The sequence below is a fragment of the Sphaerodactylus townsendi genome, unplaced genomic scaffold, assembly GCF_021028975.2.
Source record: "Sphaerodactylus townsendi isolate TG3544 unplaced genomic scaffold, MPM_Stown_v2.3 scaffold_94, whole genome shotgun sequence".
NCBI lineage: Eukaryota > Metazoa > Chordata > Lepidosauria > Squamata > Sphaerodactylidae > Sphaerodactylus > Sphaerodactylus townsendi.
Genome location: NW_025951177.1, coordinates 1 through 12,671, shown reverse-complemented (window position 1 = coordinate 12,671; position 12,671 = coordinate 1). Strand labels below are relative to the sequence as shown.

General features: G+C 39.7%; 1 protein-coding gene across 1 annotated transcript; it reads left to right on the top strand.

The window, feature by feature from the left end:
* Positions 1-1,040: 1,040 nt before the first annotated feature.
* On the top strand, positions 1,041-12,506 carry LOC125425608 (interleukin-20-like; the record flags this gene model as incomplete). Its single annotated transcript, XM_048483181.1, has 4 exons — positions 1,041-1,141; positions 8,524-8,707; positions 10,127-10,189; positions 12,354-12,506. Coding segments are annotated over exons 1-4 (501 nt in total), but the record flags the coding sequence as incomplete, so codon positions are not given.
* Positions 12,507-12,671: the final 165 nt, after the last annotated feature.

The window sequence follows — 12,671 nt, the reverse complement described above, 5'->3', positions numbered from 1 at the left end:
TTCCACTGTCGAACAGCCCTGACAGTCAGAAAGTTCTTCCTAACATTTAGGTGGAATCTCTTTTCCTGCACCTTGAATCCATTACTCTGTGTCCTAGTATCTGAGGCAGCAGAAAACAAGCTTGCTCTCGCTTCGACATGGCATCCCTTCAAAAATTTTAATATGTCCCCCCTTAACCTTCGCTTTCCCCCCCTTTCCCTCAGTCCTTCCTTTGCTGACAAGGTTATAGAATTATCTTTAGTGTTTTCGGGGGGTGGGGGGGGGTTGGTTATCTTCTGAAAAAATGGGGGGGGGGTGACAAAAGTTAACTCTAATGGTGGTGTTTAAGAAGTGGTCTGAGACTGGGATGAAAATGGCCTAGTCGAGGGAGCACAATCTGTGCATTATGTGCCTTGGGGAGAGCTGCACTGTTGGGGCCTCTAAAATCTGCCATCAGTTCACACCCAAGGATCAGCACAAAAGGAAGAAAATGTTTGGAGCCCAGAGACTCACCCTGAAAGAGTCCAGTACAGCCAGAGAAAAGGGCCTGTTCTCCATCTTTGGTTTCAATATCCTTGACACTAGCATCAGATCCAACATAGAGATTAACACTCAAGTGAAACTAGTTCCAAGTCCATGTTGGAACCACTGCTGGAGAAAGAAATCTGAGCATACATTGAAGCATTCTCCTAGACACCCTGTGACCCTGGCAAGGGGCAATTCTGTGAGAATGTCCGCTGGGGGCATGCTACCACTATGTATGCCTTCCCTGTTGGTGAGACAAATGGATAGCCCTCTTTCATCTGATGAGGCCCAATAAAAGTACCACCACCACCTCCCCTATAGGATGCAGGTTCCTTCAAGTCTACATGCAGCAAGATGGAAGTGGTCCAAGGATCTGTAGCTCAGATTTCACTGACCCCTTTCCCACAAAGCCATCCCTGATATACCTACCACAATGGGGACCTTGGCACCATTAGGCTAAGTCTTATCCAACCAGACATTCAGTATCACTACCTCCAGCCTTTGACGTCAAACCTGAACAGGATCCTTCACCATTTATGCCTAATTACCCTTCAGCACCACCAGATGTACAATGTTCAGATGAGGAAGATGGTTTTATGCAGCAATCAGAACTCCAGTGCCAACCCCTTGTGATATGGTAAGGGACACGACTCCTATCTTCCTTATTGAGGACCTTTGCCTCAATTCTGAACAGCTTATTAGTATGGCAAAATCATTAAAGCTCGATGTGTTCTCCATGGTTCTGAAACCTTTGAATCCAATCTTAAAAGTACTACATAACAGTAATTTCCAGAGCTGGATAGCACAGGCTATCCCAATCTCATCAGATCTGAGAAACTGTTCAGGGTCAGCCCTGCTTAGTATTTTCATGGGAGACTGCCAAGGAATATAAACATCACTAAGCAATTTTTCTTTTTTTCCATCCTAAAACTTCTAACCTGATTGGACTACTTAGTTCTTGAAGATTCTTGAATGCCCAGTGTGTCAATCACTGTAAATAATAGGAAGATAGGTTGTAAATTTGTTCAACTAGACGGCAAAGTCTTATTTATGAACTTCATTCTCGCAGTTATAATGCATCAGTTATGATAAGAAACTGGGTATGAATAATTAATATGGGCTAAAAATCCTTATGGGAGGTTTTGTGGGTACGTTTTGCTTTCATATACAAGGTTAATTTCTGGGATGATCTGATGAATCAGATTAGCACAAGACAGACAGTATTACTATGGTCATTAGGCCAGCATAAGAATCTTGTCTTCACCCCATGCTATCATAGCTTACTGAAAGTAAGGGTAAGAAACACCTGAAGTTTTACTTTAAAAAATATTGCTTTCAAAAGCAGTGTGAAATAGAGATGTACTTATATAATAACTTGGTCACCATCTACTCATACAAGCAGTGAGACACTGGGTACAGAAATTGTAATGCTTCAATATGTATATGTTCTGAAAAGCTAGGGGGAAAGCACAGTATCTAATAACTAAAATTAAAAACAAGTGATGCTAGAATCCAAAGTAAGTGTTATCTCAACAGGCGCACTTCCAATATATAACATTTAAATAGCTAAGAATGATTTAATATGTAGTCCCACAAAAAACCTGTTGCATTTCAACCCAAAAAGGGTCATCTTCAGAGATCAATAAAATGCACAGATAAACAAGTAGCTTTCAAAATTCGTAAGATAAAGAGATTTGTATATTCATCTGTATTAAATAGTAGTTCCAAATAAAATATACAATTAGCTATCATGCCAATGAGACATATTTTCTTCTATGTGGTATCTATAGGCCACTAAATTATCCTGGATTGAAGTCAGCACACTGATTCCAGAAAGCAAGATGGGGGGGGGGGGCATCTCCCTTCCTGCAGGCCTCCTGAAATGAGGTGGAGGGAGAACTGGCCACAAGTCACAAGCTGGGCTATCTTTTCCCCCACCCCACTTTCCAAGGCCCCCAGACTTTGGGAAGCAGGGGGGAGAGACAGCTAGCTTCATCCCGTGTTGTTGCACTTCCCACCTTGCTTCCCAAAGCCTGGGAACCTTGGAAAGTGGGGTGGGAGAAAAAAAAGCAAGGGGTGCCTATGGAGTGGAGGAAAATCTCCCTGTCTGCACAGGCACCCTAAAGGCTCCCCACTCTTTGCAAAGCAAGGATCCCAGGTTTGCTAATGGGTGGCATGGAAATAGGGAGAATTATCCCCATCTTCACAGGCACCCTGGTGGCTCCCCCAACTTTGCAAAGCCCTGATCCAGCTTTGCAGACTGGGGGTGGGGGTGCTTATGGATTTAGAAAAAACTCTCTCCTTCATAGGCATGTTGTCGACTCCTCCTCCCCCTTGCAAAGCTGGGATCCTGACTTTGCAAAGAGGGATGTCTCTGGAGATGGGGAGAACTCTCCCCATCTTCACAGGCACTCTACTGATCCTCCCCCCCTCACAAAGTCAGGATTCCAGCTTTTAAAGGGTGGCAGCAGGGCACCTGTGAAGAAGGGGAGAGTTCCCTCCATCTCCTTAGGCCCCCTCCCTTGTTTTCAAAGTTGGATCCCATCTTTGCAAAGAGCGGGGAATCTGCAGGGCCAAGGAGGAAAGAAAGGCAGGAGAAGTTACCCCCTTCAGAGGGCATTGTTCCCACCAACAGCTTTCTAGGGCCCATTGTATTTATTTGTACAATGACCTTTACTGCTAGTCAGGCTCATAATCCCAATAGAGATGAGAACCAATTCAATAGAGCTTGTTTAAAAAAAAAATCTACGATCATTTTTCCTCAAAGATGATGTAGTGTTTAAGCCTTTGGACTTTGCAAGAAACCTGATGCAATAAATGAGACTAGAAGGGAAGGGTTAGTGCTGACAAGATATTCCCTTCACGGGGTGTGTGTGTGTGTGTGTGTGTGTGTGTGTGTGTATTTTAATTGCATTATCTCTCTCATTTGCCATGGAAAATATAATGCAGCTTTGAAATTTGGGGAGATTGCTGGCCCATGATCACCTCAGGCTAATAAATCCCTCCTGATATTTGTTAAGGAGAGACAGGATCCAAAAATCCCAAAAGATAATCACACTAATTCTGTCATATGTGATCTATATCTGGGAATACCTGAATGCTCATGAGATTTCCACATGCATCAGCTTCTGGGGTTTAAGTGAAGTGGATGTTGACTCAGTTCTGTTTTCTGAATTTACTCATCCATGACCTGAAAGCAATCTCTTTGGTTCTTATTGCTAAACTGGAAACATGCAGCAACAGAGTGACAATGCAAATTGTCCATTTGTGAGACAAAGGACAGAATCTATTCTCTTGTGTCTTACCTCTTGCAACTGGTGATCTGCAATTATTTCTTTGGAAGGTGGAAGTAGGTTAATTTAGGGTATAAAGCTGCACTATTGTTTAGCCCATTACTGGCTTTTGGTGGTAGCTTTTTAAAGTCTTGGGCCAGCACTTCTAACTGGGTTCCTTGCTAAAGTGACTTTTGGTGCTATGAATCATTAGTGGACATTACATTGTTCATGGAAACAATGTTTTGAGTGAATCTGGTGATTTCTAGTACAAGGGCCTTGCATAAAGTTGACAACCTCCTGCCAATCATCTCTGTTGGGAGAAAAATAATTTTAAAATGCCACCTGTGCCTGTATGTTATTCTGGAAGTAGCAATGGGCAGGGGTGTAATGCCCATTGGGCAAGGTGGGCAGCTGCCCAGGGCACCACCTTGTGGGGGGGCATCAAAACGCAGGATTCGTTTTTGGGTATTTTTCTGCAATCTTAGTACATTGCTTATTAGATGTCTCATCCTATTGATCACATTTGTTTGCACTGTATAATCCATCTTGAGTTTTCTGGGAGAAAAGTGGATTATAAACATAGGTAAATAAATGAAATATTCTTGATGTTACTGACATTAGTTGCACATTACTCCCAATGAACTACAGCTACTAATAAATCTTCAGGTATTTTTTGTACACAGGACACACGCAAACACATAAACACTTGAGAGTAAAAATAATTTTTAAGAAGATCTTCAGATATTGTGGTGTACCACACATGATTTTTTCTATATTAATAAATACTTTAAATTTTGGTATTCCTAATTTTTAAGAATATGCTCACAAGGCACAACAATTTATTTAGTTATTTATGCTGACCTTCCCCTAACAGGCTCAGGATAGCTTCAAACAGATTCAGTGTCATATCTATTTTGACCGACATTGAATATTCTAAAATCTTTCTATTTTGGCTAGCTTTTGAGAGCTATTTTAAAGTATTTTGTTGAACTCGAATATTATAGTTAATGATTTTTTTTTTTTAAAAAAATAGTGTTTAGCCCTTTGTTATCTGTTCCAAGCCTTTGGACTATAGCTCAAGCTATAAACTGCCTAAATAAAAAGGTTAGAATATAAACAAGATATAAAGGATGATAAAGACTTATTTTTCATGTTGTCTGTCATTAAATTGTCTTACGTAGACATCCCCATTAAACTTCCTGCCTCCCACACTTTCTTAAAAATTGAAGTAGACAAACTTACATTCCTGAGAAAGTTCACTCTCCAACTGCTCTGGAAGTGTTTCATAATTACTATTTCATAACTTTTTGTTTAAGCTCTTCCCTTTACATCTCCAATAATCTTGCTGAAAGATAATAAAGAGAGCTATTTCTGGATCTTAACCTTTAAAAGTTGCTTCCAGTGGATGCCCAAGACCTCAGTGATCACTTGTTGAGTAATGCATTACTTTTTCTAGCATTTGTAGCATTTCTTTGACATCAAATATCTCCAGGAATCTTGATTGTAATTATACAGGATTCCAGAGTTAACCAAAACCTCCAGCTTCTTTGATTATGTCAAATGTGTTAAAAAATTGAATCATGGTCAAAAGATTTTCAGTTTTTCCATGATATCCAGCGTACGAAGTAACTCAAGGTAAAGCTCTTTCCTTCTGACTGATATGAGGACTATTTAGTAAGAGATGCGTAGAAAACTGTTTTATCAGGTTGTTCTGGAGATGTATACAATGAGTTCAGGGTTCATAGCCAGAAATTTTATGGCAGGAGGGCATGATTATATTCAGTGGATAAGATTGCCATGTTCCCTATCATCATCTCAAATTCCAAAACTCATTGAGTAGGACTTTATGAAAGTCACAGGGTGATTCCACATTGAATAGCAATATAAGTTCTTGCTGCTAGTGTTAGGAAAACTGAAGGACGAGAGATGCTAATCAATTAGTAGTACTTTCAAAAAATCCAAAGCCAAAGGATCCCTTAAGTATACTTTTACATGCAAATAACTCCCTTCAGTTTAGAGAATTATCCTTGGTAATACCGGGTAATTGCAGATTGCAGTTACTCTGTGTAGAGTGGAAAACCCTCTGCATATGTACAAGGCATTCACACATTCTCATCATTCACATAAGGGATTATTCTTGGCTCAAATGTATTTAGATTCTCCCAAATAACTTATTTTTCTTGCTGTGAGAGACAGCAAGCCTCAAGAGATTGCTTGGCTGTTATTCTTCCTACAATACTCCTTTTCTAGAGCTAACCCTACTTGAGCATTTTCATCTTTAATACTTTAGTTCTAGACATAGATTTTGGGGTAGGAGTTGGGCAGGAGTTTGATAGTAGTTATTAGTGAGTAAAAGGCATTCTGCATATGCTCAGAAGTATATATTATTATTTTCACACAGGATGTTTAGTTTACAATTCTATTACAGTAGAAATATGAAGTGGAAAAGGGCATTAACCTTTTTGCTGTCCTCATTGATATAATTTTCCATTAATACTAAGAAAGAATGAAATGCCAATACAGTATAAATCTCACACAAAGACTCTGCCCAATGGTCTTAGTCAAGCAGGACAAAACCTTTCTTCCACATTTTCCTTTACATCTCTGCAAAGAAAGGGACTATTAGCAATTAACTTTTTTTAAAAATGTAATGTGATAGGAACAGATTTGCCATCTGCTTTTGGTTAACTTCTAGAGGGACAGCGATTAGTGGGATTGGGAAAACCATGGCCCTTTCCCAGTGATAAATAAAGGTGAGGGGAAGAAAGATTAGATAGGAGAAATGAGAGAATGTTCATCAGAAGAACTGGAAATATCTAAAGACAGATTGGAATGTGTAGTGTCCTTTGTCATTGGAATCAAGGGTACTCAAAAGGGCATCTACCTTGAGACAGCTGTCCTAAACTTTCTTTTGTTGAAATTATTTGCTGTCAGTTCCTCCTCCTTGCCTGGAATTTTGTTATGGGATTAAAATGTACTATATTGCTTCACTCAATCCCTAATATTGTGTCTCCCCTAGCATGCGCGGAGATTATATAATGGGGGGGGAATCATATCCATGCTTTTAATACTCATTTCCTTTCCAGATTATATTCTTCCTCCTCAAACATTCTCTCCTCTCATAATTTCCCTAATCCTAAGAAGACCTGTTTTCCTGTGTCCCTACAGTGTACAGGCAATTTCTCTTCATGAGGAACTGTGAAGAGATGTGGTTGAGAATATATGACATACTATGTGTGCCTTCTTTCTCTAAAATGGACTATCTACAAGTGAAGATAGAAAAAGAATTACTGAAAAGGGAAGTTCTGGAAGCAGCAAATTATGCAGCAGCATCCTGGACCTGTGTAAACAACCACAATGTGACAACATTCTTTTGAAACTTGGGAAGCACAATTCTAATTGTCGTTATTAAGACATTGATGGGAAATATATTGGAAATCACCTGCATATGGGAAACTTAGGGAAACTGTGTCCTTGTAGGGAGATTCTGGGGAAATTCCTGGAACCCAGACTGATGGGAACCAAAGAAATGTTTTCTTTTGGGTGCTCCCATTTCATATTCGTAATAAATGGCCATTTCTTTAAAATGCACAGGATCCCTAAAGGTAGACCTAATAATAAATAATCTAGAGAGATAACTACTTGGGACTACATTATCTTTTTTTATAAACACTATTAGCTCAACTGAGTCGATTTATGCTAATAAATGTTACTTCAAAAATGCCTCAGGAAACAGCAATTTTTTAAGAAATTAATCTCTCTTCCTTGAACCCATATCTTAGATATCTTCCAAATTCATTTAACTTGTGATGTCACATCAAAGGAAACATTAGGTCTGGTTTTTTAAGGCTTTTTTTGCTTATGCATTTGGGAAACTATCTTTGAAATATGCAAATGGAAGAGCAGAGAGAAATGGAGAGCGAGGGACTCCCCACCCACGTTACCTGACAGGTACATGTTACCTGACAGGTCACAGGAAATTTCAGGTAAAACCTTTCCAGGTGTATATAAAAAGGACCAGAACAATGCAGGTTCAGAACTACACACACATCTTTGCAAGTCACAGTATCCAAACATTTAAGTTAAGCACTGTAACTTTATGTTACATGAAATCCTAAAGACATTTTTATCAGCTACCCATTAGAAGTGAGGCATTTTACTGATTAGTGAAAAAAGCAATAACTTCAATGTTGTTTACTTTGGTAAAACAATTCATACAAAAGGAATATGAACTTGAATTTTTAATTTCAAAAAACAGATTTACCTGAAAGGAGACTTCATTCATTTCTAGTACACCATTATCTTCCACTTAACTAAACTCTCTGATTATGTCTCAGATTAATATCAATATAAAAGTTAAGTGTTGTTGTTTTTACTGAACTTCAGAATTTTGGGATGAGCAAGCATCAGAGCAATAACACGTTAAACTTTCCAGTCACCTTCAGATTGTAATGAGTGAATTCTGAATTGAATCTATTTTTAATAATGTGTCTTAAAACTAGATGGCACAAGAGAGAAAAAAAAATAAAATAGGAGAACCTGTTCAGTTCCACATCAAGGAATGAGTTATTAAAGAACAAAAAGAATTAACAAACAGGATGGTATGATCTTTCAAAGTCACACTGTCTGTGTCTTTATGATTTGCAAAAAAATGATATTTTATTTTTCAGAAAGACTCACTAGGATAACTTGACTAAACTATACCTTTATATCAATAATCCTTTAAACGCATGTCTTTTTACAGGAGCAGTTTGGACTATCCAACAATGATTGCCATGGGTCCTTACATCTGCATTGCAGTTCTTTCGTTCCTCTTTGGTACAAGCATGACAAAAGAACGCAAAATGCTCCAGTTTGGCCAATGTGAACTGAGTGGAATATCTTTCCGAGAACTAAATACCTATTTTGATGAAATCAAAGAAACTATCGTAAGTATCTTTTGAAAATCTATGTTTGACTCCCAGTGACCCCTTCAAACAGGATGGTTATGCACTAATTTACTTTGATGCTACAGAATTTTCATTCCTTGGAGATTAACTGTGATCTAAACCTTCCAAAGAACCCAATGTGGAGGCTCCCAGGATTGAACATTTCCTCACACCCCCATGCTTGTCTACATAGAAAAGTAGATTATTCTGGTTTTATCTTCTCCCTGACATTTGAATTCCTCTTGGCATGGATTTTTGTGGTTTATGAGAAAATGTTCAATCGTGTTAATCCCCAACGACAAACTAAAATATTTCATAATTCAAATACAGATTACTCACATAAGATGCCATGTTATGTAGGAGATGCTATCCATCATGTTTCATTATCAGGTGTATGTATGTACTGATTTTAGTTTAATCATTTTCTGCCAACCCATCAAAAATTCATTAATGAAGAGCCAAAGTAGACAAATTAGAATTCTATTTGGTTACTTTTTGTGTAGTGTAACCCTAAGCATTCTGCCTAGACGTCCCATGGAGCTCAGAGGTGTTTACTCCTATTTAAAATTGCAGCCTAAATTGCCTGAATTTATTAATGCTTTTCTTCATCTGTATCTGCCAGTAAAAATACTGTTTTTGATGAGTTCTCTAAAATAGTATAGCTCTACATGCAAAATCATTTAACCTCAGAACAGGTGTGGGTACATGGTTAGTTTAGGAAAACAGACACTCAGAGGCCCTTTCTGCACACGCAAAATAATGCATTTTCAAACCACTTTCACAACTGTTTGCAAGTGGATTTTGCTATTCCACACAGCTTCAAAGAGCACTGAAGCAGTTTGAAAGTGCATTATTCTGCATGTGCTGAATGAGCCAGAGAGCTGTGCTCATAGCATACTCTTCTAAACAGTCTCTCCAAGGATGTTCTACTCCTTGAAGTAGACATAGGCTTCTGGGGATGTAAAGCCTTGAAAAAGTGGATTTATTTTAGTCAGACCTCATTAGACCATGTGTAAAGAATGTGCATGTTGAAATTCCTTCAGGGAATATTTGCAATAGCTACCCATTGGCTATCTTTCAGATGCCACATCTATAGTAAATCCCATAAATCCTTGTCATCAAATCCTGCTTGAAACCTGCTTCCCCATGTGCCATATTGCTAACTGGTAGAAAATGGTATATGAAAGCATTCTGGAGCGATTTAGTACATGAAAATTCAGAAAAAGAGAATCAGCATGAGCCTGGGTACCGAGCAACCAGCAGCAATGATCCCAGCACTGATAACAAGGAATATGATAATTACAATAGGTCCATACATTAAGCAGTTGCGCTTCAAAAAGACAACCTGACTGGAGCCATATTTTCCCTTTCCAGCTGTTTCATCCACTCATATGACTTTTTTCATTTTGTGTATTGCAGCAAACCCAGGATAACAGGACTGACGTGATACTGCTGAAGGAAAGTGTCCTGCTACATACTCCAGTAAGCACATCTTCTTTCAAATACACAAGTGCTCAGCGGCTGGTTTCTGAGGGACAACATGAGTCTATTTCTGAATTTGAATGTATTTGATGGAAGGATGACTACTAGAAACTGTACCTCTGTATTCCTAGATCCAGCAGAACATTTCTGTGGCCAGAAGAATTTCCACCATTGGAGCACAAATTTCTTTCCTCTCGCCCACCTGCTGATGTTGCGGCAAGAGGGGGGAATGCAAGAAAGTCATGCTCCAGAAACTGAAATCCTTCTGCCTGCAGAAAGGACCTTGTCAATTCTAGTCACAAGTTTTTAAGAGTAGCTCCTCTCATACTCATCCCGCAGTATCTTTTCAATGGAGCTCAAGTTACCTTCCATGAAATCCCAGTTAGCTGTAATGTTTTTAATCTAATTATTTTCATGGATTAAAAATAAATATTTATTTGGCCCATTTTTAATCTAGATATTATTTTAACTCCCTTCCCTAATTTTTTCATGCCATTGGCAAAATATGTGACAAAATTACAATTAATTTAACAATGGGCAAGAAATATTTCTCTCTACATGCTACTTATTAATCATTCATAGATCCCTTTATGAAAGTTCTTTATAATGTTTGCCCTATAAGGTATAGTAGTACAGTAGCCATCACATAAGCCAGCATGGTGTAGTGGTTAAGAGCAGGTGGATTCTTATCTGGAGAACCAGGGTTTGATTCCCCACTCTTCCCCACAGGTTACACAGTCTTATCTAGTGAACCAGATTTGTTTCTCTACTCCTATATTCCTGCTGAGTGACCTTAGGCAAGTCACAGTTCTTCAAAGCTCTCTCAGCCCCACATATCTAACAAGATGTCTGTTGTGAAGAGAGGAAGGGAAAGGAGTTTGTAAACCCCTTTGAGTCTTCTTACAGGAGAGAAAGGGGGATGGATATAAATCCAAGCTCCTCTTCTTCTACTCTTCATAAGAGGTACAGCACTACAATAGTCATCACACGCTAACTGTTCATGTCACAGGGGTAGAGCATAAACTCTTGTCTCCCAGGCTTAAATGCATTGTTCCTGCTAAATCATACAGGAATTCTTACTCCTGGTGGTTAGTTTGCTGCAAGCATAGGTGTGAATGCAAACAAACTGAAAGCCTGTCCCTACATAATTCATATTGGGTTAAATTTATGGTCAGTTCACTTCCAAACATTCTTCCAAACAACCCTAAGCAAAGCACATGTCAGTATGCTCCATGGAAATCACAGGGACTTACATCCAACTGGAGTGTGACTGGTTTACACTTACTCCAGCTGTCACTGGTTGACTTTCTGTGATCCTAGTTGCTGCCCGAGGATGGGACCACCCCTTCCCCGAGCCCCTTGACCTAATAACCACACCACACTCATGGCTGGGGTAAATTGCCCAGCCATAGCCAGCCGTTTGTTGCGCAGTAAGAGGTGTGTGGTATGGCATGGGATTTTGATCACGATTTGTAACACTGGGCATTCCCGCCTCAGAGGTACCTCCTAGGCAAACGGTTCTTTCTGCCGCCTGGTGACTGTGCTTGCAGCGGGGTTCCAGCAGCTGTGATGCTCAGCTGGGTGGTTGGCCCTCTTGCTGCATAGCACTCCATACCAAAATGGGAGGTGGGGGAGGTTAGCTCCATAGCTTCCCTCCCCCAAGCCCTCAGATCCAATTCCCATGCGCCAATGGCTATGACAAAGAAGCATACATTAACACATCATCAAACCATAAAGGGGAGAAGTGGGTAGGCAATCTGCTGGCCTGCTGGAGCTCATGGTCAGTACAAAGGCCATGCCGGTCTTTTGTAGGCTCTGGCCAGCCTCCCCCGGGTGATGCCGTGCCTGCCCTTAAGAGGCATGGTGGGGAGGCCCCCATCTGCCCTTTCTAGGGCAGATGCCAGGGGCTTCCTCCTGCCCTTCCCAGGCAGCAACTAAGGCCGTTCTTTTATCAGACTGCCAAAAACTGAATATTTGAACCATCAAAAATGTAACTCTTACAACTGTAGGGAGTTCACAGATTTTTTTTTACTGGTCATGTTTTGAGAGATCAAATAATGCACGTGTGTTTCTGATGTGGCATATATAGACATTCATTTAAATCAATTGTTGGAAGGAATTTGGGTATGTCCGCGTAAATCTCACAGCCTTTGTTCTTGTTTAGGTGTCAGAGAGCTGCTGCTTACTCCGCCACTTGCTAAGATTTTACATTGAAAGTGTTTTCAGGCACTATGAAGCAACAAGCAACACACTTAAAAGGAAAACCAGCCCTTTAGCAAACACCTTCCTCCACATTAAGACAACTCTGAGACAGTGTGTAAGTTTGATTTCTGACTACATTGAAATGAGATGTAATTTCAGTAACCTGTCCTTGCTATGCACACAACCAGCTGAATTCTCAAGGCTTCTGAATCTAGGATTATCCATATAAAATTAAATGTTATTCAGCAAAGAAAAGCCAAATGTTATTCAGCAAAGAAAA